Raw genomic sequence first — 26,990 nt, forward strand, 5'->3', positions numbered from 1 at the left:
ATTTCCTTGCCTGAAAGAATGAAAACCCTCAGACTTCTTCACTTGTCCTCTCCCTCACCCTTTCTACCCTCTTTTCTCTTCTGCTAAGAAGTCATAAAGAGCTCACTATAATAATTTTCTTAATCCTTTGATGAAATCACTCTGTTGTAGATCTAGTTCTGCTTAAATCAAGTGATGCTTGTTCCCTGAAACGTGGGAACAATGTTCAGCCTTTATTTCTTTTTAGCACAGCCAGTCAGCACCTTTATGAAGTACAAAGATAGTAGATATAAGATAGATCTTTTGCATCTTATATGTCCTATATGTCAGGTGTAATTCCTAATTTTTTTCATAGCTGTGACTAACTTAGTGCTTTGAAAATATTTTTCATTGGTCGTAACATTTGACAGCATGAGAAAATATATAATTCAAACTTTTAAGATAGAAGAACCTAGAGGATATGACCACTGGATTCGCTTTTTCCTAAATGGATTTCTACCTAGCAAATTTTGTGAGGGAGGAGGAATAGCAAGAGTTAATACCTGTAATGTTTATGGAGAGCAGCCTTTTTCCTTCTCTTACTGATATTATATCCTTTATGAGATCAAACATAGGAAAGAAAGATGCTTGATATTGTCTCCTTTGGCTGGAGTATTGGTAGCAAGGTTTGGAAACACTTGTTACCTGGTTCTATACACACAGCATGTGTATAGTTAGTTTTAAAGTTAGAAATTAAGAAGGCTTTAAGGATTACATTCTTACCTTGGCATCTTTTATCCTTGGCAAAGGCCTACTGTGCTACTAGACATTTTACATTTTAAATTTTCACAAATCATAGTAGAGTATCATTGATTTCCTACATGTATTTTTAAAAAATTGACTGTGAAAAGTTTATTTCCATAGAATAATAGTCACTCAAAACTAAACCCCATTCTTAATTCTTTAAAATAAATTGTAACTGGAGGAAAAAAATTGAGTCTTAGAGGGTAGGAGTTTTGTCTCTTGGGTCTAACAGTTTGCAAATGCAGAATAGCAAACTTTTATGAGGAAAAAATCTTTAATGTAAAATGTGTTTCTTGATCCCATGGGATTCTGGTAAATCAGCCATACTTCTAGGCCCTCTATTATCTTCCCTATTCTTAGAACAACCGTTGTGAACTGATTGATGGAAATAGAATCTGGATGTATGGGATTAATCACAGTCTTTCTGTCTTGTTTAAGGCTCTTTAGATAGCGTTTCTGTGCTCATTACTTTTGAGCTAGATGTTTTTAATTTGTTTACTCATTATTCATAATTGTTTTCTGTGTAGCATCCTGTCTTTTGATATAGCAGATATTTTATTATAGGATTAGTCATCCACAGATTAGCCTAAATCTACTGTTAGTTAAAGAGGATTCAGGGAGAGAAAAGGTAAATTTGGAATCATATTTGCTTCAACAGTGATCTTTTATATATCTGATTTGGTAAACATGGTTTATTACTTTATATTATAGATGTATTGTGTATATGTATAATTTATATTTGTTATATGTCACATATATATTACACATTTATTTATTGAAGTATCATCTCCTCAGAGGACTCTTGAAATTATCACACTTGACCCTTTATCTTCCTAAATGAACAAGGGACTGTTCTATCTAAGTAAAACTTAATGTTTTAATCTGGGGATCCTTTTTTTGATAATATTAAGACCAAGTTCTGAATTCTGCTGGGAGGCAGTGAGCTTAACAGAGAGGGACAGTTAGTATTTTTTATTTTTTAAAATTTTATTTATTTTTCAAAAATATTTATTTTTTCGGCTGCGTCAGGTCCTTGTTGCGGCAGCAGGATCTTTCGTTGCAGTGCGCAGGCTTCTCTCTAGTTACAGCATGTGGGCTCGATAGCACTGTGGGCTCAGTAGTTGAGGGGTGCGGCCTTCATTGCCCGCACCATGTGAAATCTTAGTTCCCTGACCAGGGATCAAACCCGCGTTCCCTGCATTGGAAGGTGGATTCTTAACCACTGGACCACCAGGGAAGTTCTAGTATTTTTTTTTTTTTTTAATTTATTATTATTTTTTTTTTTTGCGGTACACGGGCCTCTCACTGCCGTGGCCTCTCCTGTTGCGGAGCATGGCTCCGGACGCGCAGGCTCAGCGGCCATGGCCCACGGGCCCAGCCGCTCCGCGGCATGTGGGATCCTCCCGGACCGGGGCACGAACCCGCGTCCCCTGCATCGGCAGGCGGACTCCCAACCACTGCGCCACCAGGGAAGCCCTCTAGTATTTTTTAAATAAGACCACTGTCATTTCCTTCTTCAGTAATAACTATTTTATTCTAATAAAATTAGGAAGAGAATGGTGGATTCCATACAGTTTACTTATTTAGTTTTTTAATGTGAGAGAGGCTATCAAGTGTATTTTTTATAACAGGAAGTTCACCTGTTCAAGGTTACTGTGTGCCTACTGTGTGGCACTTGCCTGTGAGTTCCAGGTGGGGATAGAGGTATTGACTTTGAGGACCCCTAACAGTTTAGAGAATTTGAAGCATTAACTGGGTAGTTAGCCTTTCTATTTTCCCTACTCTTTTGCTTAGGACACTTTTCATAGATTTTATTAGTTTTCATATCTTTTCTGGATAGCATATTTCTTTGAGATGCATGCTCACTACCATGATCCTGTTTGTTACTAAACTAAACTTTAACTTTTCTCATAAAATGGGGTTAATATTAATATCATTTATATGAATTATAACACACTTCATAGAGTTACTGTAAAGATTAAATTAATTGAAGTCCAGTGTCTGGTACACATAACTTAATAAATATTAGCTGTTAGTATGATCATTATTATAATTTATTTTACAAATGCTTATGGAATATCTTACTAATTACCTGGAACAATGATAAGCAGTGTGAGGGGTATAGAAGAAATACTAAATGTTGTTTTTCCACAAGAAGTTATAATATAATATAGATGTGATAAAACAAACACATGAAACAGCAGTGAACTATGTATGACAATATATAAATAAGGACCAAACTGTGTGGCACAGGTTGTTGATGCTGCAGAAGAATTTGGAGCAATGATAAATCAGTGAGGGTGGGGCAATCAAGGTAAGCTTCATGCAGGAGATGGCACTGAAGCTGTGTCTGGAAAAATGGGTAGTATTGGAAAAAGACAGAAGGGTATTTCAGGTGGAGATGACTGGCACATTCACAAGAGAGTAAAGAGGCAGAATTGGTGAAAGCAGAGGCCTCCAATTGCCGAGTGATAAGGCGATCAGAGAATAAAATCTAAGTCCTTGTCTTCGATTTTAAGCACCTTAATAGCAAAGTTTTATATTGAAGCTTTTTCAGCTCTTCCCTTTTATACATCTGACTATATAAACTTGTTGCCACCATGTTCCCATATGAATGATGACATGACACTTTCTCTGAGGAAAGACACTGTATGCATCAAGTCTTCCTGCACTTTTATTTCTGCATGAGAACTTCTTGTCAATTTAATTCATTGCATTTGTTTGTTATTGCAATCAGCATCAATTTCTCTTCTTTATTCCTGCCTCCTTTTTTTGTTAGAGCATGATGGCTGTTTCCTCATTTATTTCTGCAAAACACCCTTTTGGGGAAGAGCAGTGAGAAGGAAGAGTTATGAAATATTAATTAAAAGAGAAGAAAAGTTACACTAAAATATTAAATATTCCTATAAAGGAATTATAAATAATGTTATTTCTAATATATTAACTCTGTCTCATAAAGAGTCCTTGTGGCAGTGGATTCTTCTCCTTTCACAGTGCCCCTAGCACCCACCAACTCTCCCCTCCCTGCCTTAAGAGAGATGTGTGAAGAATCCGTAGTGAACTATCCTGTTTGTGGTCAGTTTACGCTTGGTCCATTAGAAATTTCATTTCAAGCTGTATTATATGTATGCGTTTGTTTTTATAATAGTGTTTTTCATAGCCTGGAATGGTTATAATTGAAAGTACTGTGCTCTTCATAGTTATGAGTAACTACATCATTTGAGTTTCACTTTGATTGTCAGATTGCTTTTCAACTATGGTTAAAACTTCCAATAAATACAAATTTGGTAGATACTTTATAAGCAACACTGGTAGGTAGTTTATAAACAATATTATGTGTACTCTAAGAAGAAAATGAAGCAAAGTATTTTGGATGATTTTAGTTACGGCAGTAGCACATAAATAGAATCTAGTTTGCCATTTCTCTTCAGTATGTCTTCACTTTAGACTGCCATACTTAATCTTTTGAGTACCTCTAATGAGTGACGAACTTGAAATTTTAAGTACTTACAGAAGAGTTAATTTTCTCAGTAAGCTGTGTGCCTTTAGATTTTACTTTTATTTGTGCCTTGTACACATATGGAGTTACTTCACTTTATTTTAAGCTACCTTGATTTTGTCTTACTAAATTATATTTTACCTTATAAAATAGTTGAAATGCGCTTGCCATTTTCAGGTATTGTAGTAGAATTCTACTTAAAAACAGTAGTAGTTGGGGCTTCCCTAGTGGCGTAGTGGTTGAGAGTCCACCTGCCAGTGCAGGGGACACGGGTTCATGCCCCAGTCCGGGAAGGTCCCACATGCCGCGGAGCAGGTGGGCCCATGAGCCATGGCCGCTGAGCCTGCGCGTCCAGAGCCTGTGCTCCGCGCCGGGAGAGGCCACAACAGTGAGAGGCCCGCGTACTGCAAAAAAAAAAAACCAGTAGTAGTTGAAAGTGTTTTTTTAGCTTTCAATTTGCTGCTTGGAACCATTTAAATTACAGAGTCATATTAATATGCCCTTCTTACATGCCATCTAACAGGAAGTCTATCAGTGCTGCTGCTCACATATAGTAACATTTCTTTGTAGCCATCTCTAGATTTCTTACATATAATAGATAAATCCACAGTGTCTTTTCCTTTTCATTAGCTGTGCGTTTTTTTCTGATGGTAAAGATTGTTATTCTTATAAACACTGTACCTTGTAAAGACATCTCCACTTCCTTGTAAAGTTAATCTGATCTCAGAGGCAACACATTGCTTTACCTTATAGAACCACCAAAAGCAGACTTACTATTCCTCTCCCTCCCCCCAAAAAGGGCATCTCAGTGCATTCATGACATACTTGATGTTCACATCGATTCGATTCGAAGACTTGCCTCATGCTGCTTGCCTGGTGCCGCCGCCTTGCTCTTCTTAATTAAGGAAAAAAGTCACGAGAACAACTTTTATGTTTTTGGAGACAAGGAGTATTTGTGGATTAAATCTCTGTTGGCCAGTTAACTGAAGTCTTATCCTTGGCATCTCGTATGTTGTTCTCCCGACTTCTCCTTCCTCCTCTGCTCTCCCATTTTTCCCAATCTAATCGCAGTAATTCACATATCAAATCACACTCCTGATGCAGAAATTCTAGTCTTAGAAAGAGGCTATTTTAAAATTAAAATTGTTTGGAGTATCACTTGCTAGAAAGTGAAAGGAGGCTCTGAACTTGTGACTTCTATAATAATAACCAGACATCAGGAAATGAAGTGGAATATTGGTTTGATCTTAGAAATAAATTAACTTGGGCCCTACTAGTCATAATCAGAACATTTACAAGACAATATTTGTTGACAATTATGCCACAAGTGCTTTCAGATGTATTAGTCCTAGCTAAGGATGTAATACGGCAACATTTTAAAATTTTGCATGAATACCTCAGGTTTATTTTTCTAAAACTAGACGGAAGAAGAATTTTTGGAAGCTGTTAAGCCCTTCCTTTTTTCTGTTATGCCTCATCTGTCATCTCATTTATAGAAATCCTATTTTAAATTTCCCAAGACCAGGTAATCTTTATCTTGTTTGGATCATGCTAGAACTTCAGCTGTCAGTTTTGGTTGTGCATATCAAAATATTTTATGGCAAACTCACCTACATATAAATTTACTTAATATCCATTTATTTTAATATCTGCCTTATATTTCTCAGTATTTTAATATCAGTGGTTAGTTCTTCCTTAGGGAGGTATGTGTTGTTTTTTTTGTTCTTTTTCTCCTGTTTTTTTTTTTTCCTGTATTTTTTTACTTACCAAGCAACCATTGATCACTCAGCTTGTGTCAGGCACTGTACTAGAGGCTTGGGATTATAATATAAAATGTTATAAGATTACACTTCACGGCATTTGATAAGAGAGTCTTGAAAACTTTTATCAGTGATTCCAGTGTTGGGTCATATTTTGAGGGCATGCGCCTAAAGGAGGTCCCTGAAGAACAGTGTGTGGGTTTTCACTTAACATGCAAGCCTCTGCTTTCAGGGTTTAAAAGTCTTTAGTAGTCAGAAGTTTACTACAGTACATAATTCCCATGGGTCTGTTATAGAATTTGCCAGTTTGTCTCCGTTTCTTGTAGTTTAATTACTTCAAACCTGCTGCTTCTTTAAGACTATGAGTTCCCGAGGCAGGGATCATCTTTATGTCTCTGATACCTGGCCTAGAGTCTGGCATATACTCTAAATAATTGATGTATAATAAATGATTCAGTTTCATAAAGAGAAAGAAGATGAGGAAGAGCCAAGATTGAATAGAAGATTGAGCTAATTTTCCTCCCTTGTTGACTTTCTTTTTTTCCCCCCGTTGCTCCTTTTAAAGAAGTAGGCCATGCTGGCTGAAGTTGTCCGCACACCTGAAGAGGTTGGCCAGAGCTTTGCAAGCCCCACACTGATTTTATCACTCAGCATTGATCATGTTGTGGGGAGTAATTATCTTTAACCAAACGTCTTAATTATTAAGAAGTGAGATTTAAGAACAAAGAGCCAGAGGAAGAGAAGTTTGATTCTCAGTTCGACCTCTTACAAGCTGTGTGTCCTCAGGCAAATTAGTAATTTCTGTTAGCCTCCAAATCTGTTAAATGGGAATAATAATGGTACCTAACACATGGGATTCTTTGACAAGATTAAATGACAATCCTAAATTCCTAACACTAAAGGAGTATTCAAATTAAAATTAATACCAGAGAGAAGGCCGATATGATGCAGAATTAGGCTTAGCACGGGGCCTTGCACACTGAAGATCTCAGTAAGTAGCAACTATAATTATTACGGTTTTCGTGGCTTTGTAACCATCAGCACTAATTTATAGTAATACAGTCGACCCTTGAACAGCACAGGTTTGAACTGCTCAGATCCACTTACATGTGGCTTTTTGACTTCGCTGAGGGTCAGTGCCCCTAATCTCTGTATTGTTCAAGGGTCAACTGTATATCATTACATATAGATGTGTATGTACACACATATGCATTAAATACACACATATATGTACATACTCAGGTCTCTATTTGTAGCAGCTCATTTCTAACTACTCAGAAAGTTATTTAGCCCTTAGAAGATTGTTTTGTGACTGTGTGATCGAAGGAAAAGGGTTAGGTTATCTTGAGGGATATTTCATCCGGAGCTTGGAAAATTAGGTCTTCCACAGTAGTACATGCTTTTCTAGCATTCAGATAACTCCTCTCTGCTAATTGTGTCAGTCAGTCTCTATCCTCTCCTCTGACTATCTGCCTCTTTTTCTCCCTCTTTTCTTACATGTAGACATGCATTGACTATATACATTCTGACAGATTTATACTTTTTAACTCTCTCATCTGTCATTAACATTAAATTTCAATATTTCATACAAGGCAATTCATTTTTTCTTCTTTTTAAGACATCCTGTATTTTGGAAATATGCTTTGGTCATTCAGTGTATTCAATTGATTTAGACTGAACAAATGTTAGTTAAGTACATACATTATTTTATTTAATCCTCAAAACATTTCTGTGGAGTTAAGTCATAACCGTTTGCCCAACAAAATAATGAGGCTACAGAGGAGTTAAATGAGTTGCCTGAAGTTACACAGGAAACAAGCACCAGTTGGGAATCAGACATACAGTGTGATTTCCAGCCACCCTTTCCACAGCACCATAACAGCCTGAACAAAAAGGACCTAGAAATCTTCATCTATGAGTCAACTATCTCAGGGTACATTACTTCCACAAATCTTATCCATTCTGTAGTGATTTTTAGTTGACTCAACTTCAGAATGACCATTCCTGCCCTTGTAATCCTCCTTGTTAACTGGCAGAGTGGGAGAAAATAAAAGATTACAGGTCTTTGAGAAGAGAAAGAATAAGTGTTGAAGTTGGGAAGGTATCAAGTAAGTGGAGGGCTGGATAGTTTTAGCAAGGGAATGAGAAGGAACGCTAAGGATGTATGTATAGAAATACAGATGAATTGAAAGATGGAGAAACTTGTACCTCAAGACTGGATCTTCTCCACTCAATGAGAAATAAAAGTGGTTTTTGGAGTGAGAAGAGAAAGGGATGGTCTGGGGAGATTTAGAGAAAGGAGGAGGTCTGGAACAGTCTCTGTGGGATTCAAGAAGAGAAAAATGTTTGAAGTTGTTGAGAGACCTGTGTCTTAGGAATGGATATTTTTGGGGCTTTCTAAAACATAGAACGTACCTTTTAGACCTTTTTAAAAATTTTTTTATTTTATTTATTTATTTTTGGCTGTGTTGGGTCTTCATTGCTGCACGTGGGCCCTCTCTAGCTGCGGCGAGCAGGGGCCACTCTTAGTTGCGGTGCGCGGGCTTCTCATTGTGGTGGCTTCTCTTGTTGCGGAACATGGGCTTTAGGTGCACGGGCTTCAGTAGTTTTGTCATGCAGGCTCAGTAGTTGTGGCTCATGGTCTCTAGAGCACAGGCTCAGTAGTTGTGGCGCACGGGCTTAGTTGCTTCGTGGCATGTGGGATCTTCCCGGACCAGGGATCAAACCTGTGTCCCCTGCACTGGCAGGCAGATTGTTATACACTGCGCCACCAGGGAAGCCCTAAACCATTTTTAAGTGTACAAATCCGTGACCTTAAGTACATTCCCAGTGTTGTGCAACCATAACCACTGTCAATTTCCAGAATTTTTTCATCATTTCAAACAGAAACTTCGTACCCATTAAACAATAACTCCCTGTTCCTGTCTCACCTTGGTCTCTGGTAACTGCTGTTCTACTTTCTGTCTTTTTGAATTTGACTTTGCTACATACCTCATATAAGTGGAATATATAATAGCTGTCCTTTTGTGACTGGCTTATTTCAGTTAGCATAATGTTTTCAGAATTCATCCATGTTGCAGCATGTCAGCATTCCATTCCTTTTTAAGACTGAATAATATTCCATAAACAAGATATATACCACATTATGTTTTTCAATTGTTGATGGGCATATAGATTGTTTCTACCTTTTGGCTATTGTGAATAATGCTGCTATGACATTGACATTGGTGACAAGGAAAGGGTTTTAAAACTACATCTTAAAAAAACCGTATGAAATAACTATGTGCTTGTACTTCCACACTGCTTAATTCTGTCTGAAAGCCTGGTTAATTTATTTGAGGAAAAAGATAACATTGTTTGACTACCCCTCGTGGATTTGCTGAGCACATTCTAAGGTTGTAATGACCATAACCCACTTCAAGAATTCACATCAGTCACTTAATAGAGTGGAAAAAATGAATGGAAAAGTATTGTGATTATTAGATAACCTCCATCTTGTGTTTTGGAAATAATTGAATTAGTTTCACCATAAGGACGTGAGGGCGTGAGGGTCTTTCAGTCATTTATAAAATGTGGTCCTAGACAGCTTGGTAACATTTACTTTATATTCACGGCTTTAAGAAATGTTAAAATTATCATGCTTTATAGCATTGCCAGCGCTATCCGGTGATGTCTTTCTTATGGATATCTCATGATTTCCTATTGTCAGCCCAGCATATGAGATTCTGGAACTTCGTCTAGAAGTTTATAGCTGTCACATTACTGAGGTTCAGCTGTCTCATGCATTATGTTAACTTTTGTTAATTGATCAAGGCATATGTCAAGGGTAAATATAATGATTTATAAGCAAAATAATTGATGTGCAATATGGTATTCTGGTCATTTTTAAATTTGAAGTAATTAAAAACAATTCTGCTACTATATCATTAGTTATCAGTGTGTTTTGAACAGATATCAAAATAAAGAATAAAATGAATTGTTACAGTTCAAATTCTTTTACATGAGCTATTCAGCTAGGTAAGAATTTCCTTCAAGGGCTTTGCTAACTAAACCAGTCAGTAAGTTACTCTGTTTGAACAAAAGAATATACTGATTGAATTAAGGCAGGAATTGTCTGTTAACTCAAAATATGCTCATTCATGTTTATAAGTAGAGTCATGAAAATGATAAAGAATTAACTACAGCAAGTCCCCTACATACAAACAAGTTCTGTTCCGAGAGTGCATTTTAAGTCCAATTTGTTCGTAAGCCCAACAAAGTTAGCCTAGGTACCCAACTAACACAGTTGGCTATATAGTTCTGTACTGTAATAGGTTTATAATACTTTTCACCCGAATAATACATAAAAAACGACCAAACACAAAAAAATAAAGAAAACATTCTAAACCTTATAGTACAGTACCTTGAAAAGTACAGTAGTACAGGACAACAGCTGGTATGCAGGGGCTGGCATCGAGTGAACAGGCAAGAAGAGTTACCGACTGGAGGAGGCAGAGGAGGTGGGAGATGGTAGAGCTGAAGGATCGTCAGCAATAGGAGAGGGAGGGCAAGCTGCAATTTCACTCACGCCTGACTTGATGGAATGCACATTCACATCTTTGAAAGTTTGCAACTTGAAGGTTCCTATGTAGGGGACTTAACCGTACTTTAAAAAATAAAGATAGCTAATATGTACCTAGCAATGAAAAAATACTAATTCAATACCTACCAAAATCTATATTTAAAAAAAGGGATGCATATATAATATTTACTAGAGGAGTATTCAAATTAAAATTAATAGTAAAGAGAAGATCAATATAATGTATATTCTATCAGTGAGACACTTAGGCAGTTCTCTGTAGTTTTGGCAGTTCATGTGTCAGCAGTTTGTGGAGAGTTCTATGAAGCTGAAATTCAGATTTGAAGTAATTCTTTTCAGTGTGGAATATAACAGTCTCAGTCATTCTGGGGTCTGTGATTTAGAAAAACATTTCTCTCTTTGATTGATCATAGCTATTATTTAAATAGCTGGTAACGTGACATGGTGCTATAATTTAGACAGAAAAAAATGGAATTGTGAATTATATCCACTCAGCTTAAATTTCCCTGTTTCTTGTCTCCACAGTATCTTTTGTACTTTTTCTGTAGAAATGGCCCCATAGCATAATGTTCCTACATTTTCCCAGGGGAAAAGGAGGATGTCACAGAGTCTTGTCTGAAGTATACAAGGGGAACTTGTACAACAAAAATATAGGGAAAAAATAAAATAAGTTTCAGAATTTCCCAATACAGGAAATGAAAGTTTTATTCATTTATTTTATTTATTAATCTTTTAACAAATATGCTTTACATATACATCTTGGAGTCAATGAGGTGAAAATTTATGGATATGATGATGATTCACATAATTTCAGATGTTTAGATTTGAGGCTAATCCCTACATAAATCATTCTCCCCTCTCTTCTTTTGTAGGTTAAAAGTAAGCCATAGAATAATTCTTATGACCAGTAGATAATAAACCAGGTGGGGAGCTATATGTGTTTGATGATTTCCCTGTTAAAAACCACTTTTCAGACTTTTTGCTTCATGTTTACACAGGCAGGTCTTAAAATAATAAACCAACTCTCCATTTAGAATGATCAGGGTGGGTTGATTTAGAATTATTTGTAGGCCCAGTTTGTGATATGGCCTGTGAACATTTGTACTTTCCTTTTTTAATATATTTAACAAAACTTTGAAGATGAAGTTTGTACATTATCTTTTACAGCTTTATTGGGAAGTATGTACATTATCTTTTACAGCTTTATTTATTTGATATATGATAACCTGCACTTAGTTAAAGTGTGCAATTTGATTTTTAAGTGTGAAATCACCACTCCCGGAATAAGATGATGACCGTGTCCATCAGCCCCCCCCCCCCCCAAATTTCCTCCTGCCCCCTGTTAATCCCTCCCTCCCTCTCTCCTCCCACACCCTTCACTCCCTTTTCTGGCAACCACTGCTTTGGGGTATTCATTTTCTAGAATCTTATGTAGATGGAAACATACACTGTATGTGTCTGTGGTGGTCTTCCCCCGCCCCCCCTTCTTTCAACATTAGATTCGTCCATGTTGTTACATGTATCAGTAGTTCATTTCTTTTTACTGCTCAGCAGCCTGTTGTTGTATAGATATATCACAATTTACTTATCCGTTCACCTGTGTATGGATGGACATTTGAGATGTCTTCAATCTTTGGCTATTATAAATAAAGCTGCTGTGAGACTCGGAAACAAGTCTTCTCGTAGACATATGCTTTCACTTGTCTTGAAATGGGACTGGCCATTTTTTTCTCCAAAGGATCAGATAGTAAATATGTTAGTCTTTATTGGCTCCAGGTGGTAGGCAGGGGTAGTGGTAGGACTTCATTTGTTTCCCTTCTCTCAGGTACCATCTTATCTTGGCTGGGACTGGAAAATTTGTCTATACATTTTTAATGCACTTATGTTCCTTTTTTTGTTTTTTTAAATTTTACTGCCTTCCTATTTAAAACCATTATGCCCAGATATGTGAGTTCTGTGTTTTCATATTATATTTATGCCATAGAATTTGTAGCTCTAGGACTAAAAAGAGGATGAGTGACTTGTGGATTCCCTAGAAGCTCATCTTTTAAAATACTCATCTGTTTTTACAGGAATATTAAAATATGTTAATATACCAATTAATATTATATCCCTCATTTAGGAGTCATTCTTACTCTCTCACTGATTGCTTATGTTGGTTTTTTCCTTTGGACTTTTTATATTAAGACCTTTTATAGTATGAAGTATACATACAGAAAAGTACATAAAACATAAATGTACAGCTTACTGAAATTTCATGGAACCAACATACATTTAACTACTACTCAGAACAAAAACAAATCATATTGCCAGCACCCTAGATGCCTCCAGCATGCTATTTCTCATTCACAAATTTTTCTCTCCCACCAAAGATAGCCATTATCTGTAAGTTTGTGATTTTTACTTCCTTGCTCTTTTTTATACTTTTATTACTTAGGTATGCAATTCTAAACACTAGGGTTTGGTTTTGCCTGGTTTTGAACCTTACATAAATTCAACCCTATGATCTTTTATATTTGGCTTCATGTCTCCTTTACACAATCTTAATATAATCTGGGACAGTACCTCACTTTCACTTTTCATGATCTTGACAATTTTTTTTTTTTTTTTTTTTTGCTGTACGTGGGCCTCGCACTGTTGTGGCCTCTCCCGTTGCGGAGCACAGGCTCTGGATGCGCAGGCTCAGCGGCCATGGCTCACGGGCCCAGCCGGTCCGCGGCATGTGGGATCCTCCCGGACCCGGGGCATGAACCCGTGTCCTCTGCATCGGCAGGCGGACTCTCAACCACTGCGACACCAGGGAAGCCCGATCTTGACACTTTTTGAAGACTACTAGTTATTATATAGAACGCCCCTTAGTGTGATCTTTTGGGGGGGTGTATTTTTAGGAAGGCACACCACGAAAGCAACAGTGTGCTCTTCTAGGTGCATTATGTCGGAGGTGGGAGCTTATGTTGGTAATTTTGATTATTTGGTTAAGTGAGTCTGCTGGATTTTAAAGTTGCTATGTTTATGATTAGTAAGTGTTTTCTGGGTTGAAATTTTGAGACTAGGCAGATGTCAGGTTTCTCATCCTACCTTCCTCTTGTAGTTTTAGTATTTTTCAATGGTTTTTGCCTGCAACAATCGTTACTGTGGTGTTTTTCAATTTCAGTTCGGCAAATATTTCAAATATGGTGAATTTCAATTTCCTTCATTCTTTTTTTTTTTGGTACATGGAAATAATTTTATTTTCATACTGTAGCACAGGAGACATACAATCAATATTTTTTCCTAGCGTGTGCAATATATAAATTATTCACATTAAAAAATTTAAGAACAGAAAGCCTCGTATGCAGGAGGTATTTAAAAATGTATACCTAATTTTGAATTGGTGTTTTTGACAGTATACGCTATTAGCTTTATAAATCTGAATGAAAATGACGATACACATTTGAACAAGTACACATAGGGGTCCACTCCAGATACTTAATTCAGTATATGGATAACTCGCTCTTCACTTTGGTCGCTGGGATTCCAGATGCTGAGGCATATGTGAATCTGAAAGATACTTCCAGAAGTATATTTATTACACTGGCATTTTAAAGATTTCTCTTTCTTCTACTCTCCTTTATAACGAGGGGTCCTTTTCTCTTTAAAAGAAAGAAGACCTTCAAGTCTGTCTTTTGTTGGAATAGTCTGAGCATAACAAGCTTATTCTATGGCTAATCCTGTTACTAAATCGACCTCCATCCCTTGCTTAATTGCTAATTTTGCCACTCTCATTGCAACAGGTCCCTGAGGTAAAAACTCTCTTGCTAGGTCCAAGGCCTTTCTATAGGCAGCATCCCCCTCCTGGTTCTGTTCCAGAACATGGCTGATCACAAGCCCACTGCTTTGGCTGCTTGGCCATCGAGCACATGTGCAGAGAAGATGAGCTCTTTGGCCAGGGACATTCCCAATGGCACGTGGCAGTCGCTGCGTGCCCCCTCCACCAGGAATAATTGCCAACTTTGTTTCAACCAGGCCCATTTTTGCAGAAGAAGCTGCTACTCTTATATCACATGCTAAAGCCAGTTCAAGTCCACCACCTAAAGCGAGTCCATCTATTGCTGCAGTGGTTGGCACTGGAAGATTAGCGATTTCATTAATCACTGCTCTTATTTTGGAGACAAAAGGACCAACTTCACTGGAATTCATTTTGACTCTTTCCTTAAGGTCTGCACCGGCACAGAATATCCCTGGGACTTCACTTCTTACTATTATGGTCCGTACTTTCTTATCAGATTTTAAAGCATCCACAGCTTCTGAAAGCATTTTTATAAGATTTGTACTCAATGAATTTTTGGCATAAGCTCTGTTTATTCCAAGCACCACAGTTCCTCGGTTCTCCTCCTCCAGATACCGCACCCGCAGCTCGTCCTCCGTCTTCACCTCAGAGCTGTAGCCCCTCCGCCAGGCCGCACCCCCGACCGTGGGTGTCCAGCCCTGAGCCCAGGTTGCCGGGTCGACCCGCGGGACCGTCCAGGAGCCGGACAGCCTCCACCCAGGGCCGAGCCGCGCACAGCAAGCGGCCACCAAGCGAGCGCGGCCGGCCTGCAAGATACCCAAGGCCCCGGGTGCCGCTGCGGCCGCCGCCGCCATGTTGACTGTTTCTCCTTCATTCTTTTTCAGTGCATTAATAGGGATTGAAATGGAAAGAACCACTGTCCCCTCTTCCTCATATACTTATTTATATTATTAAGGATTTAGGAATATTTTACTCCATGGGTTATAATCCAGCACTATGATTTTATTTTGGCTTCGGTCCTTGGGAACGCCTTCAGTTCAACATCTGTGTCTTTTTGGCATGCTCTCATCACTTTTCCGTATCTCCTTACTTCCCAGTACCACAAGATTTTCCAGGCTCTTCTTATACTTTTCCCCCCTCAGTCCAGAAATCAGCCCTTTCTCCAAAGAGCCCAGGTGTTTTTGTTTTTTGGGTTTTTTTCTTTGTGGTACGCGGGCCTCTCACTGCTGAGGCCTCTCCCGTTGCGGATGGCCTCTCCTGTTGCAGAGCACAGGCTCCGGACGCGCAGGCTTAGCGGCCATGGCTCACAGGCCCAGCTGCTCCGCGGCATGTGGGATCTTCCCGGACCGCAGCACGAACCCGTGTCCCCTGCATCGGCAGGCGGACTCTCAACCACTGCGCCACCAGGGAAGCCCTGTTTTTGTTTTTTAATTGGTGAAGATTGATGGTTGGAAACACGGATCTAGGTCCTCCGCACGGTTGTTGCTGCTGGGTGTCATTACAGACCCTCTCAGTTGTCAGAGCTAGGAATGTATTTATTTCTACCGGCACACAGATTCTTCATTTAACCATCCGATTGTTGTTGTTGGTGGTGGTGGTTTTTCATTTTTTTCATGAAAGTCTAGAGCATTTTGTTACTCCTATACCAGGGTTTAGAAAGCAAATCAGAAAAGTGTAGGCTATGAAAAGTCTGTAAGGATAATAATAAACTCACTCATTTGCTAATTCAAGTTTCATCTGGGGCTAATGGCATATGCTGCTTTTACCTACGTTCTACTAGAAGTCTCAAAGAATAATGTAGGCCTTCTCAGTAATGTGCATTTTCTCAAATTCAGAAGGGCCCTAGTGATCCCATATTAGATGCATTTACTTTCTCTTTTTTTCTAGTATGAAATATACTGGATGTAGCCTGCTCTTTGGAGAATTTGCTCATTGGCTTCGAAGTGGGATTTTATTTGTCAGTCAGTATTCATGATACTGAAAGTTTTTTCAAAGTATTTTTGCAGTTGAAAAGTGTATCAGTTAGTGGGTAATGTAATTAGGGCTTGTAGACAGAACAGTTAATTTTGAGTTATGTAGCTTATTTTTAGAAAGATCCCCTTTGCCTTTTTTAACTTTTAATTTGAAATAATTATACACTCAGTTTCCTTTTAAAGCAATTTTTTGTAAGCCTGATATATCGTCAGTGAATGATGGTGAATGAGGTTCTTTTAATTAATCTTTCTAATACCTGCCAAGTTTTAATTTTCCTTTATGTGAGAAAATTTTCTGGAAATAATTTTGCAGCTTTCTTTCCAGAATAGATATTTGTTAATATTTGTATTTGGGAAATTGAAGTAAAATGAACATTAGATTTGCCTATCTTTACTTTTGTCGAAAGCTCTAATAGATTTCCTTTCTTTTTTTCTTTTCCAACAATGCCGCCATTTTTTTTTCTAATATCTTTATTGGAGTATAATTGCTTTACAATGTTGTGTTAGCTTCTGCTGTATAACAAAGTGAATCAACTATAGGTATACATATATCCCCATATCTCCTCCCTCTTGCGTCTCCCTCCCACCCTCCCTATGCCACCCCTCTATGTGGTCACAAAGCACCGAGCTGATCTCCCTGTGCTATGCGGCTGCTTCCCACTAGCTATCTGTTTTACATTTGGTAGTGTATATAAGTCCATGCCACCCTCTCACTTCGTCCCAGCTTACCCGTCCCCCCTCCCCGTGTCCTCAAGTCCATTCTCTATGTCTGCCTCTTTATTCCTGTCCTGCCCCTAGGTTCTTCACAACTTTTTTTTTTAGATTCCATACATATATATTAGCATACGGTGTTTGTTTTACTCTTCCTGACTTACTTCACTCTGTATGACAGACTCTAGGTCCATCCACCTCACTACAAATAACTCAATTTCATTTCTTTTTATGGCTGAGTAATATTCCATTGTATATATGTGCCACATCTTTAGTATCCATTCATCTGTTGGTGGACAGTTAGGTTGCTTGCATGTCCTGGCAATTGTAAATAGTGCTGCAATGAACATTGTAGTACATGGCTCTTTTTGAATTATGGTTTTCTCAGGGTATATGCCCAGTAGTGGGTTTGCTGGGTCGATTGGTAGTTCTATGTTTAGATTTTTTTTTTTTTTTTTTTTTTTTTTTTCAGTACACGGGCCTCTCACTGTTGTGGCCTCTCCCGTTGCAGAGCACAGGCTCTGGACACGCAGGCTCAGCGGCCATGGCTCACGAGCCTAGCCACTCCACGGCATGTGGGATCTTCCCAGACCGGGGCATGAACCTGCATCCCCTGCATCGGCAGGCGGACTCTCAACCACTGCGCCACCAGGGAAGCCCCTATGTTTAGATTTTTAAGGAACCTCCATACTGTTCTCCGTAGTGGCTGTATCAATTTACATTCCCACCAACAGTGCAAGAGGATTTCCTTTTCTCCACAACCTCTCCAACATTTATTGTTTGTAAACTTTTTGATGATGGCCATTCTGACTGGTATGAGGTGATAACTCACTGTAGTTTAGTTTTGATTTGCATTTCTCTAATGATGAGTGATGTTGAGCGTTCTTTCATGTGTTTGTTGGCAATCTGTATATCTTCCTTGGAGAAATGTCTATTTAGGTCTTCTGCCCATTTTTGGATTGGGTTGTTTGTTTTTTTGATATTGAGCTGCTTGGGCTGCGTGTACATTTTGGAGATTAATCCTTTGTCAGTTGCTTCATTTGCAAATATTTTCTCCCATTCTGAGCATTGTCTTTTTGTCTTGTTTATGGTTTCCTTTGCTGTGCAAAAGCTTTGAAGTTTTGTTAGGTTCCATTTGTTTATTTTTGTTTTTATTTCCATTTCTCTAGGAGGTGGGTCAAAAAGGATCTTGCTGTGATTTATGACATAGAGTGTTCTGCCTGTGTTTTCCTCTAAGAGTTTTATAGTGTCTGGCCTTACATTTAGGTCTTTAATCCATTTTGAGTTTATTTTTGTGTATGGTGTTAGGGAGTGTTCTAATTTCATTCTTTTACATGTAGCTGTCCAGTTTTCCCAGCACCACTTATTGAAGAGGCTGTCTTTTCTCCATTGTATATGCTTGCCTCCTTTATCAAAAATCAGGTGACCATATGTGCGTGAGTTTATCTCTGGACTTCCTATCCTGTTCCATTGATCTATATTTCTGTTTTTGTGCCAGTACCATACTGCAGCTTTGTAGTATAGTCTGAAGTCTGGGAGCCTGATTCCTCCAGCTCCATTTTTCTTTCTCAAGATTGCTTTGGCTATTTGGGGTCTTTTGTGTTTCCATACAAATTGTGAAATTTTTTTCCTAGTTCTGTGAAAAATGCCATTGGTAGTTTGATAGGGATTGCGATGAATCTGTAGATTGCTTTGGGTAGTATAGTTATTTTCACAGTGTTGATTCTTCCAATCCAAGAACATGGTATATCTCTTCATCTGTTTGTATCATCTTACATTTCTTTCATTAGTTTCTTATAGTTTTCTGCATATAGGTCTTTTGTCTCCTTAGGTAGGTTTATTCCTAGGTGTTTTATTCTTTTTGTTGTAGTGGTAAATGGGAGTGTTTCCTTAATTTCTCTTTCAGGTTTTTCATCATTAGTGTATAGGAATGCAAGAGATTTCTGTACATTCATTTTGTATCCTGCTACTTTACCAAATTCATCGATTAGCTCTAGTAGTTTTCTGGTAGCATCTTTAGGATTCTCTATGTATAGTATCATGTCATCTGCAAACAGTGACAACTTTACTTCTTTTCCTATTTGGATTCTTTTTATTTCTTTTTCTTCTCTGATTGCTGTGGCTAGGACTTCCAAAACTATGTTGAATAATAGTGATGAGAGTGGACATCCTTGTCTTGTTCCTGATCTTTCAGTTTTTCACCATTGAGAATGATGTTGGCTGTGGGTTTGTCATATATGGCCTTTATTATGTTAAGGTAAGTTCCCTCTATGCCCACTTTCTGGAGGGTTTTTATCATAAATGGTGTTGAATTTGTAAAAAGCTTTTTCTGTATCTATTGAGATGATCATATGGTTTTTCTCCTTCAATTTGTTAATATGGTTTATCACGTTGATTGATTGGCATATATTGAAGAATCCTTGCATTCCTGGTATAAACCCCACTTGTTCATGATGTATGATCCTTTTAATGTGCTGTTGGATTCTGTTTGCTAGTATTTTGTTGAGGATTTTTGTGTCTGTGTTCATCGGTGATATTGGCCTGTAGTTTTCTTTCTTTGTGACATCTTTGTCTGGTTTTGGTATGAGGGTGATGGTGGCCTCGTAGAATGAGTTTGGGCGTGTTCCTTCCTCTGCAATTTTTTGGAAGAGTTTGAGAAGGATGGATATTAGCTCTTCTCTAAATGTTTGATAGAATTCACCTGTGAATCCATCTGGTCCTGGGCTTTTGTTTGTTGGAAGATTTTTTTATTACAGTCTAAATTTCAGGGCTTGTGACTGGTCTGTTTATATTTTCTATCTCTTCCTGGTTCAGTCTTGGAAGGTTGTGATTTCCCAAGAATTTGTCCATTTTCTATCAGGTTGTGCATTGTATTGGCATATGGTTGCTTGTAGTAGTCTCTCATGATCCTTTGTATTTCTGCAGTGTCAGTTGTTTCTTCTCCTTTTTCTTTCCTAATTCTATTGATTTGAGTCTTCTCCCTTTTTTTCTTGATGAGTCTGGCTAATGGTTTATCAATTTTGTTTATCTTCTCAAAGAACCAGCTTTTAGTTTTATTGATCTTTGCTATTGTTTTCTTCATTTATTTCTGATCTGATCTTTATGATTTCTTTCCTTCTGCTAACTTTGGGGTTTTTTTGTTCTTGTTTCTCCAATACCTTTAAGTGTAAGGTTAGGTTGTTTATTTGAGATGTTTCTTGTTTCTTGAGGTAGGATTGTACTGCTATAAACTTCCCTCTTAGAACTGCTTTTGCTGCATCCCATACGTTTTGGGTCGTCGTGTCTCCATTGTCATTTGTTTATAGGTATTTTAAAATTTTCTCTTTGATTTCTTCAGTGATCACTTCATCATTAAGTAGTGTATTGTTTAGCCTCCATGTGTTTGTACTTTTTACAGATCTTTTCCTGTAATTGATATCTAGTCTCATAGCGTTGTGGTCCAAAAGATACTTGATACGATTTCTATTTTCTTAAATTTACCAAGGCTAGATTTGTAACCCAAGATACGATCTATCCTGGAGAATGTTCCATGAGCACTTGAGAAAAATGTATATTCTGTTGTTTTTGGATGGAATGTCCTATAAATATCAATTAAGTCCATCTTGTTTAATGTATCATTTAAAGCTTGTGTTTCCTTATTTATTTCATTTTGGATGATCTGTCCATTGGTGAAAGTGGGGTGTTAAAGTCCCCTACTATGATTGTGTTACTGTGGATCTCCTCTTTTATGGCTGTTAGCATTTGCTTTATGTATTGAGGTGCTCCTATGTAGGGGGCATAAATATTTACAATCCTTATATCATCTTCTTGGATTGATCCCTTGATCATTATGTAGTGTCCTTCTTTGTCTCTTGTAAAGTCTTTGTTTTAAAGTCTATTTTGTCTGATATGAGAATTGCTACTCCAGCTTTCTTTTGGTTTCCATTTGCATGGAATATCTTTTTCCATCCCCTCACCTTCAGTCTGTGTGTGTCCCTACGTCTGACGTGGGTCTCTTGTAGACAGCATACATATGGGTCTTGTTTTTGTATCCATTCAGCCAGTCTGTGTCTTTTGGTTGGAGTATTTAATCCATTTACATTTAAGGTAGTTATCGATATGTATGTTCCTATTAACATTTACTTAATTGTTTTGGATTTGTTTTTGTAGGTCTTTTCCTTCTCTTGTGTTTCCTGCCTGGAGAAGTTCCTTTAGCAGTTGTTGTAACGCTGGTTTAGTGGTGCTGAATTCTCTTAGCTTTTTCTCAGCAATGCCTTCTTACTCTAAAAATTTCTTTGGTAGCCATAGAAGCATTTAGTTACAAGCAAATTTTTTGGAAGTTATTAGCATTTGTATAAAGGTTATATTAATGTTCACCTAATAGAAGGACAAAACAATTATCTGGTACTAAATGCGTCATGGTTTTTATTTTAACATATGCTTTTTATTTTAACATATATTTATAATGCATCTGTAAATGCTGAATTAATGCCTTAACCCTGGGGATTTAAAATGTGTGAATGCTATATTACATACAAATACCCTGTCATAATAAAATGGTGCCTATTGTTTGACAATAATTATATATACAATTTGGCATAATACTTTTTTGAAAGGTAAAAGCATTTTAGGAAATGTTCCATCTTAGAAGTTGGAATTTATGTTCTCAAAGTATTAATTATTTTACACATAGCAAACGCTTAAATTATGATACCTATTAAAACCCACTCAAACGAAGGTGGTAATGTAATTTATGTAAGGAATAATATGGACATGAATGAGAAAGAACAGTATTTAAAAAGCGAAATATATATATGCTGTTTAACTGCCATATTTAAGATATTTCTTGTTTAGAAGGTAGTTATTAGATAGGCAAGTTGGAGGAAGGGGAGGACACACTGAATAGTATATTGGCAAGCTTCCTAAAATGCATATGCATAGTAATTAGAGGCATATTGATTTTTAAATGTCAGCCAGCTTTTATTCTCTTCCTTTTCTATCATGTATTTGTATGAACAGTGACTATTCTTCTAAAAGAGGTTTATGACGCTTTTTGTCATCATTTGTTATATAGGAAATAAATTACCACTGCTATATAAAACTAACATTAAATTTGTGATACTAGCAATTTGTGAGAGATTTAAAGTTTTGTTGCTTTGATTAATTTCTTATTTGTCAAATGATGGTGAAGAAATTCTCCATTTCCTAGTTGAGATTTGGGGATATTTCTTATGCTTTCTACTTGCATCCAGTGAACAAATATCCCTTTAGTCATGTTTGTAACCTTCAACAACATGCTAAAAGGCATAACTGTAAGTATCACTCACATGCCGAACTTAAGTACTGTAGCTTTTTGCTAAATTGGTTTAATTTATTTTTGTGTTTGACAGCTATTAGCTTTCCTTTAGTGACCTTCAGTACTTTATAGGCCTTTAAAGAATGTAGGGAACAGAGGTGTTCCTAGGAGATGGAATATCTATCTACCTTATTTCATAAAATCTAAGGTGCTTTAACAGTGAACTTTATTAGTCTTACTAGACCAAGTCAGTGGAAGGTTAAGTAGGGGTAGAAAAATTTCCCCTTCTTTTTGTCTAGGTTCTTTGGTCTAATAATTAAATTGACATAGGACAGATTAACAGGAGAAAAACATATTTGAGTTAGTATGTACGGGATCCCCAAAGATACAAGACTCAAGGGTAGGTCGAGCAGTTGAGGCTTATGTGCCATCCTGTGCTAAGGAATGGGATAAGGGCCTGGGTCTTCAAAGGGGAGGAGGGTAACTCACAGGATGATGAGAAGAACAGATATTTTGTATTTAGAAGTTTGCCCTGCCATGCAGATTGGTCTTTCAGATAAAAACGTTATCTATGGTAATAGCTCTCTTTCTGGGCCAGGCCCCCTATCTAAGTTCTTTTAGGCAGTTACAAGAGAGGTAAAAAGTTTTCCTGAGTCTCTTAGGTCTTGATTGCCTTCAGCTTAAAATAATCCACATGTCAAAGTGGTATATTTTGGGTTGGTGTATTCTCCCCTTCAGTAATCATACAACCATCTCACACTGTCACCCGGTGACAGTGATTACAAGATACCGTAGAGTAATTAATTTAATTATGACCTTCTCATACCCAGCACGACTACATGCTCCGCAGGCATAGTTCTAATGATGGTATTTCCCTATTCACAGTGTGTCAATGTAGTCAAGAATGATAGCCCTCTTTAAATAGGAAGGAAGGAATGATGCAGGGAAGGTAACCATTTTACCTCCACCCTCTAGATGGTTTGATTTTTATTTTCATGTGCATTTATTGTCTGTACAAAAAAATAAATATTACTTATGAAATAAAGATAAGACATTTGGCGTTCTTCGTGGCCCATTCCAAACCTTCTTCGGGTTTTCATCTCTGACTAACTTATCCCTTACTTCAACCAGACTTCTTTACTTTTGGTTTCAAATCTTCTGCATTCTCAGGGTATAGTTTAAAATTTCTCCCTTTGCCTTACCAACCCTTTAAAAGTTAAGCCTAAATTCCTCTTCAGGCTTCTCCAGCTCCCTCCATAGAAGGTATCTCTCACTCCACTACTTTGCAATGGCAAATACCTCTAGAATAGCATTTATCAGAGGCCACCTTTTGTTAGGGTTAATTGTGTATCTGGTTTTCCTGTTAAATTTTGGAACTGAACCGTTTAGGTTTGTATTATCTCCATAGTGCATAATATAGACACACAGTGAGTGTTTCTTGAATTGAACTTTTATAGATTTTTAAATATGTGCATTGCTTCTTTTAATTCTCCCCTATGTAGTAATTTTGCTAGAATTACTAGTATGTTAGACTGTTTTACATTTAAGTTGCCATTCTCAATATTTACCCATCATTTTCTGAAGTATAAGAATTATTCCTTTCCTGGTTACTATTCCATCGTGCGAAAAGACAAGAATAATTGCATAGATATTAATTTTTTCATAGTCAGGATCTATTATACAAATTTTGGTAATTATACAACCTCATATTTAAGGAAGAGTATTTTATAAATAATGCTTTTTTTCCTTTGTAGCTTACTTCCTCAGAATGTTGGCCTTCTCTATGTTGGAGGTTATGAAAGACCCTTTGCACAAATCAAGGTATGGTTGTTCATTTTCTAGTATATTTTCCCTAGATACAGTTCACTCGTCCAGAACCCACCAAAACCCTGCAAATAACTATCACAAAAATTTGGGAATGTGAATTATTAATTTCATTTGTTTTTGTATATCTCTGATGAAAAAGTAATTCAGTTTTTCAGTGAATGGATTAGTTTAATAATCTTGCCCTTAGTAGCGTTAATTTTGACCATTGCACTTCAGTGATTAGTTAAGAAGAGTACAATTTAGAGCCACATTACCCTTTTTACCAATAGAATTTTTTGACAGCTTTATTGAGGTATAATAGGCATACAGTAAAATATACATACTTAAACTGTACAATTTGACATACCCTTGTGAAACCATCACCACAGTCAAGGTAATGAACATATCCATCACCCCTGAAAATTTCCTTGTGCCCTTTTAACTCCCCCGTCCCGCCCTTCCTTTTTCTTTTTCAGTCCCCAGGTGACCGCTGATCTAATCATTATAGATTAATTTGCACTTTCCAGAATTTTATATAAATGGATCATACTGTATTTCTTTCTCTCTCTCTTTTAGCTTCTTTCATTCAGTGTTATTATTTTGAGATTCACCCATGTTGTTACACTTCAGTAGTTCATTCTTTTTTACTGCTGAGTAGTATTTCATTATATGGTTTTAGCACAGTTTCTTTATCCTTTCACACGTTGAGAGACATTTGGGTTGTTTCTGCTTTTTGACTATTATAAATAAAGCTGCTGTGAACGTTTGTGTACGAGTCTCTGTGTGGACATATATTTTCATTTCTCTTGGGTAAATACCTAAGACCAAAATGGCTGAGTTAAATGGCAGTTGTATGTTTTAACTTTTTAAGAAACTACCAAACTATTTCCCCACCAGCAGGGTGAGTGCCAGTTCCTCCATATCATCATCAACATTTGGTATGGTCAGTCTTTTTAAGTTTAGTCATTCTTATAGGTATATAGTATTTCATTGGAGTTTTAATTTGCATTTCTGTAATGACTAATAATGTTGAGCATCTTCCCACGTACTTATTTGCCATCTGTACGTCTCTAGTGAAGTGTGTGTTCAAAACTTGCCATTTTTTAATTGGGTTTTTTGTTTTATTACTGTTGAGTTTTGAGCATTCTTTATATATCTTCTGGATGTAAGCCCTTTATCAGATATGGGATTTCTCTTAACAGGATCCTCAGAGAGCAAAAATTTTTAATGTTGGTGAAGTTCAGTTTATTAGCTTTTTTCACGGTTCTTGCTTTTACTATTGATCTAAGAAATATTTGCCTAGTCCAAAGGCTAAAAGATTATTCTCCTATGTATTCTTCTAGAATCTTTATAGTTCTAGGTTTTACATTTAAGTTTATTGTCCAGTGGAGTTAATTTTTGTATATGATGCAAGGTTCAAGGCATAGAGGAATGTTGTCCCCCTACAACCCAACCTTTCTTTGGCCCGTGGATATCCAGTTGTTCCTAAACCATTTGTTAAAAAGGGTATCCTTTCCACCATTGAAGTGCCTTTGCATCTTAGTTGAAAATCAATTCACCATATGTGTGTGAATCTATTTCTGAGCTCTTTATTCTGTTCCATTGACCTATGTATCTGTCCCTCCACCAATATCGCACTGTCTTGATTTTTGTAGCTTTAGAATAAGTCATGAAGTCAGGTAGTGTAAATCCTGCAACTTTGTTCTTTTTCAGAGTTGTTTAGACTACTCTGGGTTCCTTTAATTTCCATGTGAATGTTAGAATCATCTTGTCAATTTCTGTAAAAATACCTGCTGGAATTTTGATTTGGATCACGTTGAATCTGGAGATCAATTTGAAGAGAAATGATATCATAACAGTATTGAATCTTATAATTCATCAAAGCCCCATATTTCTCCATTTATTTGTCTCTCAGCAGTATTCCATTGTTTCAGTGTGTTGGTCTTGCACATTTAAAAGTAAATTTATCTGTAAATATTTTATATTTGTGATGCTATTTTAAAAGTATTTTTTATTTCATTTTACGATTGTTTTGCTAGTACATAAAAAGACGATTAAATTTTGTGTGTTGACTTTAAATCCTACAACTTTACTATACTCAATTAGTAATTCTAGTAGCTTTTTTGTAGATTTCATAGGATTTTCTACATAAATGATTATGTCATCTACTAAGAGGCAGTTTTCTTTTTCCTTTCTGATCTTGATACCTTTTATTGCTTTTTCTTGCTTTAGTGCACTGGCTAAAACCTACAGTACAAAGTTGATTAGAAATGGTGAGAACAGACATCCTTGCCTTGTTCCTGATCTTAGAGGGAAAGCATTCAATTTTTTGTCAAAGATTGTTTTTATAGCAATATTAGTTGAGGGTTGAAGCACAGATTCCAACTAGGCTTTCTTGTAAAAAGTGGAATAGTATTATGAATATTCAAGGCAGTAAATAAAAAGAAAGGTTTGCAGTCATCCTTTTCCTTTGTTATTTTAACTTTATTAATGTTTTCTGACAGACCTGTAAAATTTGATTTGTTTTTTTGGTTTAGTATTGGATTTTTCCTCACATTTGTTTCTTGGCTCTATGAGTTAATTATTTTTCTCACATTCATTTGTTGGATGTGATTTTGAATTCCTTTCCCCCTAAATATATGACATATTTTTATGCTTTGAAAAACAAAGGTTTTTCAGAATAGACTGAGCCTGAATAGGACATATAAGATATTTAATACTGAGGCGATTTAGTCACATTATTGACATTTTAAAATGAAAAACCTTCTTTAGCTACCATAGCATCAGCACTTCTTTAAGTACCTTCCTTAATTTAACTTAAGACACTCTCAAAAGTCCACATTAGGGTCTTAAGTT

The 26,990-nt window shown here is 36.9% G+C and overlaps 2 protein-coding genes across 2 annotated transcripts in view; one reads left to right on the forward strand and one right to left on the reverse strand.

Annotated features, from left to right (window-relative positions):
• RNGTT (RNA guanylyltransferase and 5'-phosphatase) overlaps positions 1-26,990 on the forward strand; it is a 219,081-nt gene that overhangs the window by 147,538 nt on the left and 44,553 nt on the right. The window contains exon 14 of the mRNA XM_065888674.1: positions 24,083-24,149. Coding sequence (XP_065744746.1) covers positions 24,083-24,149 — 67 coding nt within the window. The remainder of the gene's footprint in view (positions 1-24,082; positions 24,150-26,990) is intronic.
• LOC136132212 (methylglutaconyl-CoA hydratase, mitochondrial-like) lies at positions 14,201-15,228 on the reverse strand. Its single transcript, XM_065889105.1, is given in 4 exon segments — positions 14,201-14,278; positions 14,327-14,461; positions 14,464-14,538; positions 14,540-15,228. Coding segments are annotated over 4 exon segments (972 nt in total). The 5' UTR covers positions 15,224-15,228.

The sequence above is a fragment of the Phocoena phocoena genome, chromosome 12 (assembly GCF_963924675.1).
Source record: "Phocoena phocoena chromosome 12, mPhoPho1.1, whole genome shotgun sequence".
Classification (NCBI taxonomy): domain Eukaryota; kingdom Metazoa; phylum Chordata; class Mammalia; order Artiodactyla; family Phocoenidae; genus Phocoena; species Phocoena phocoena.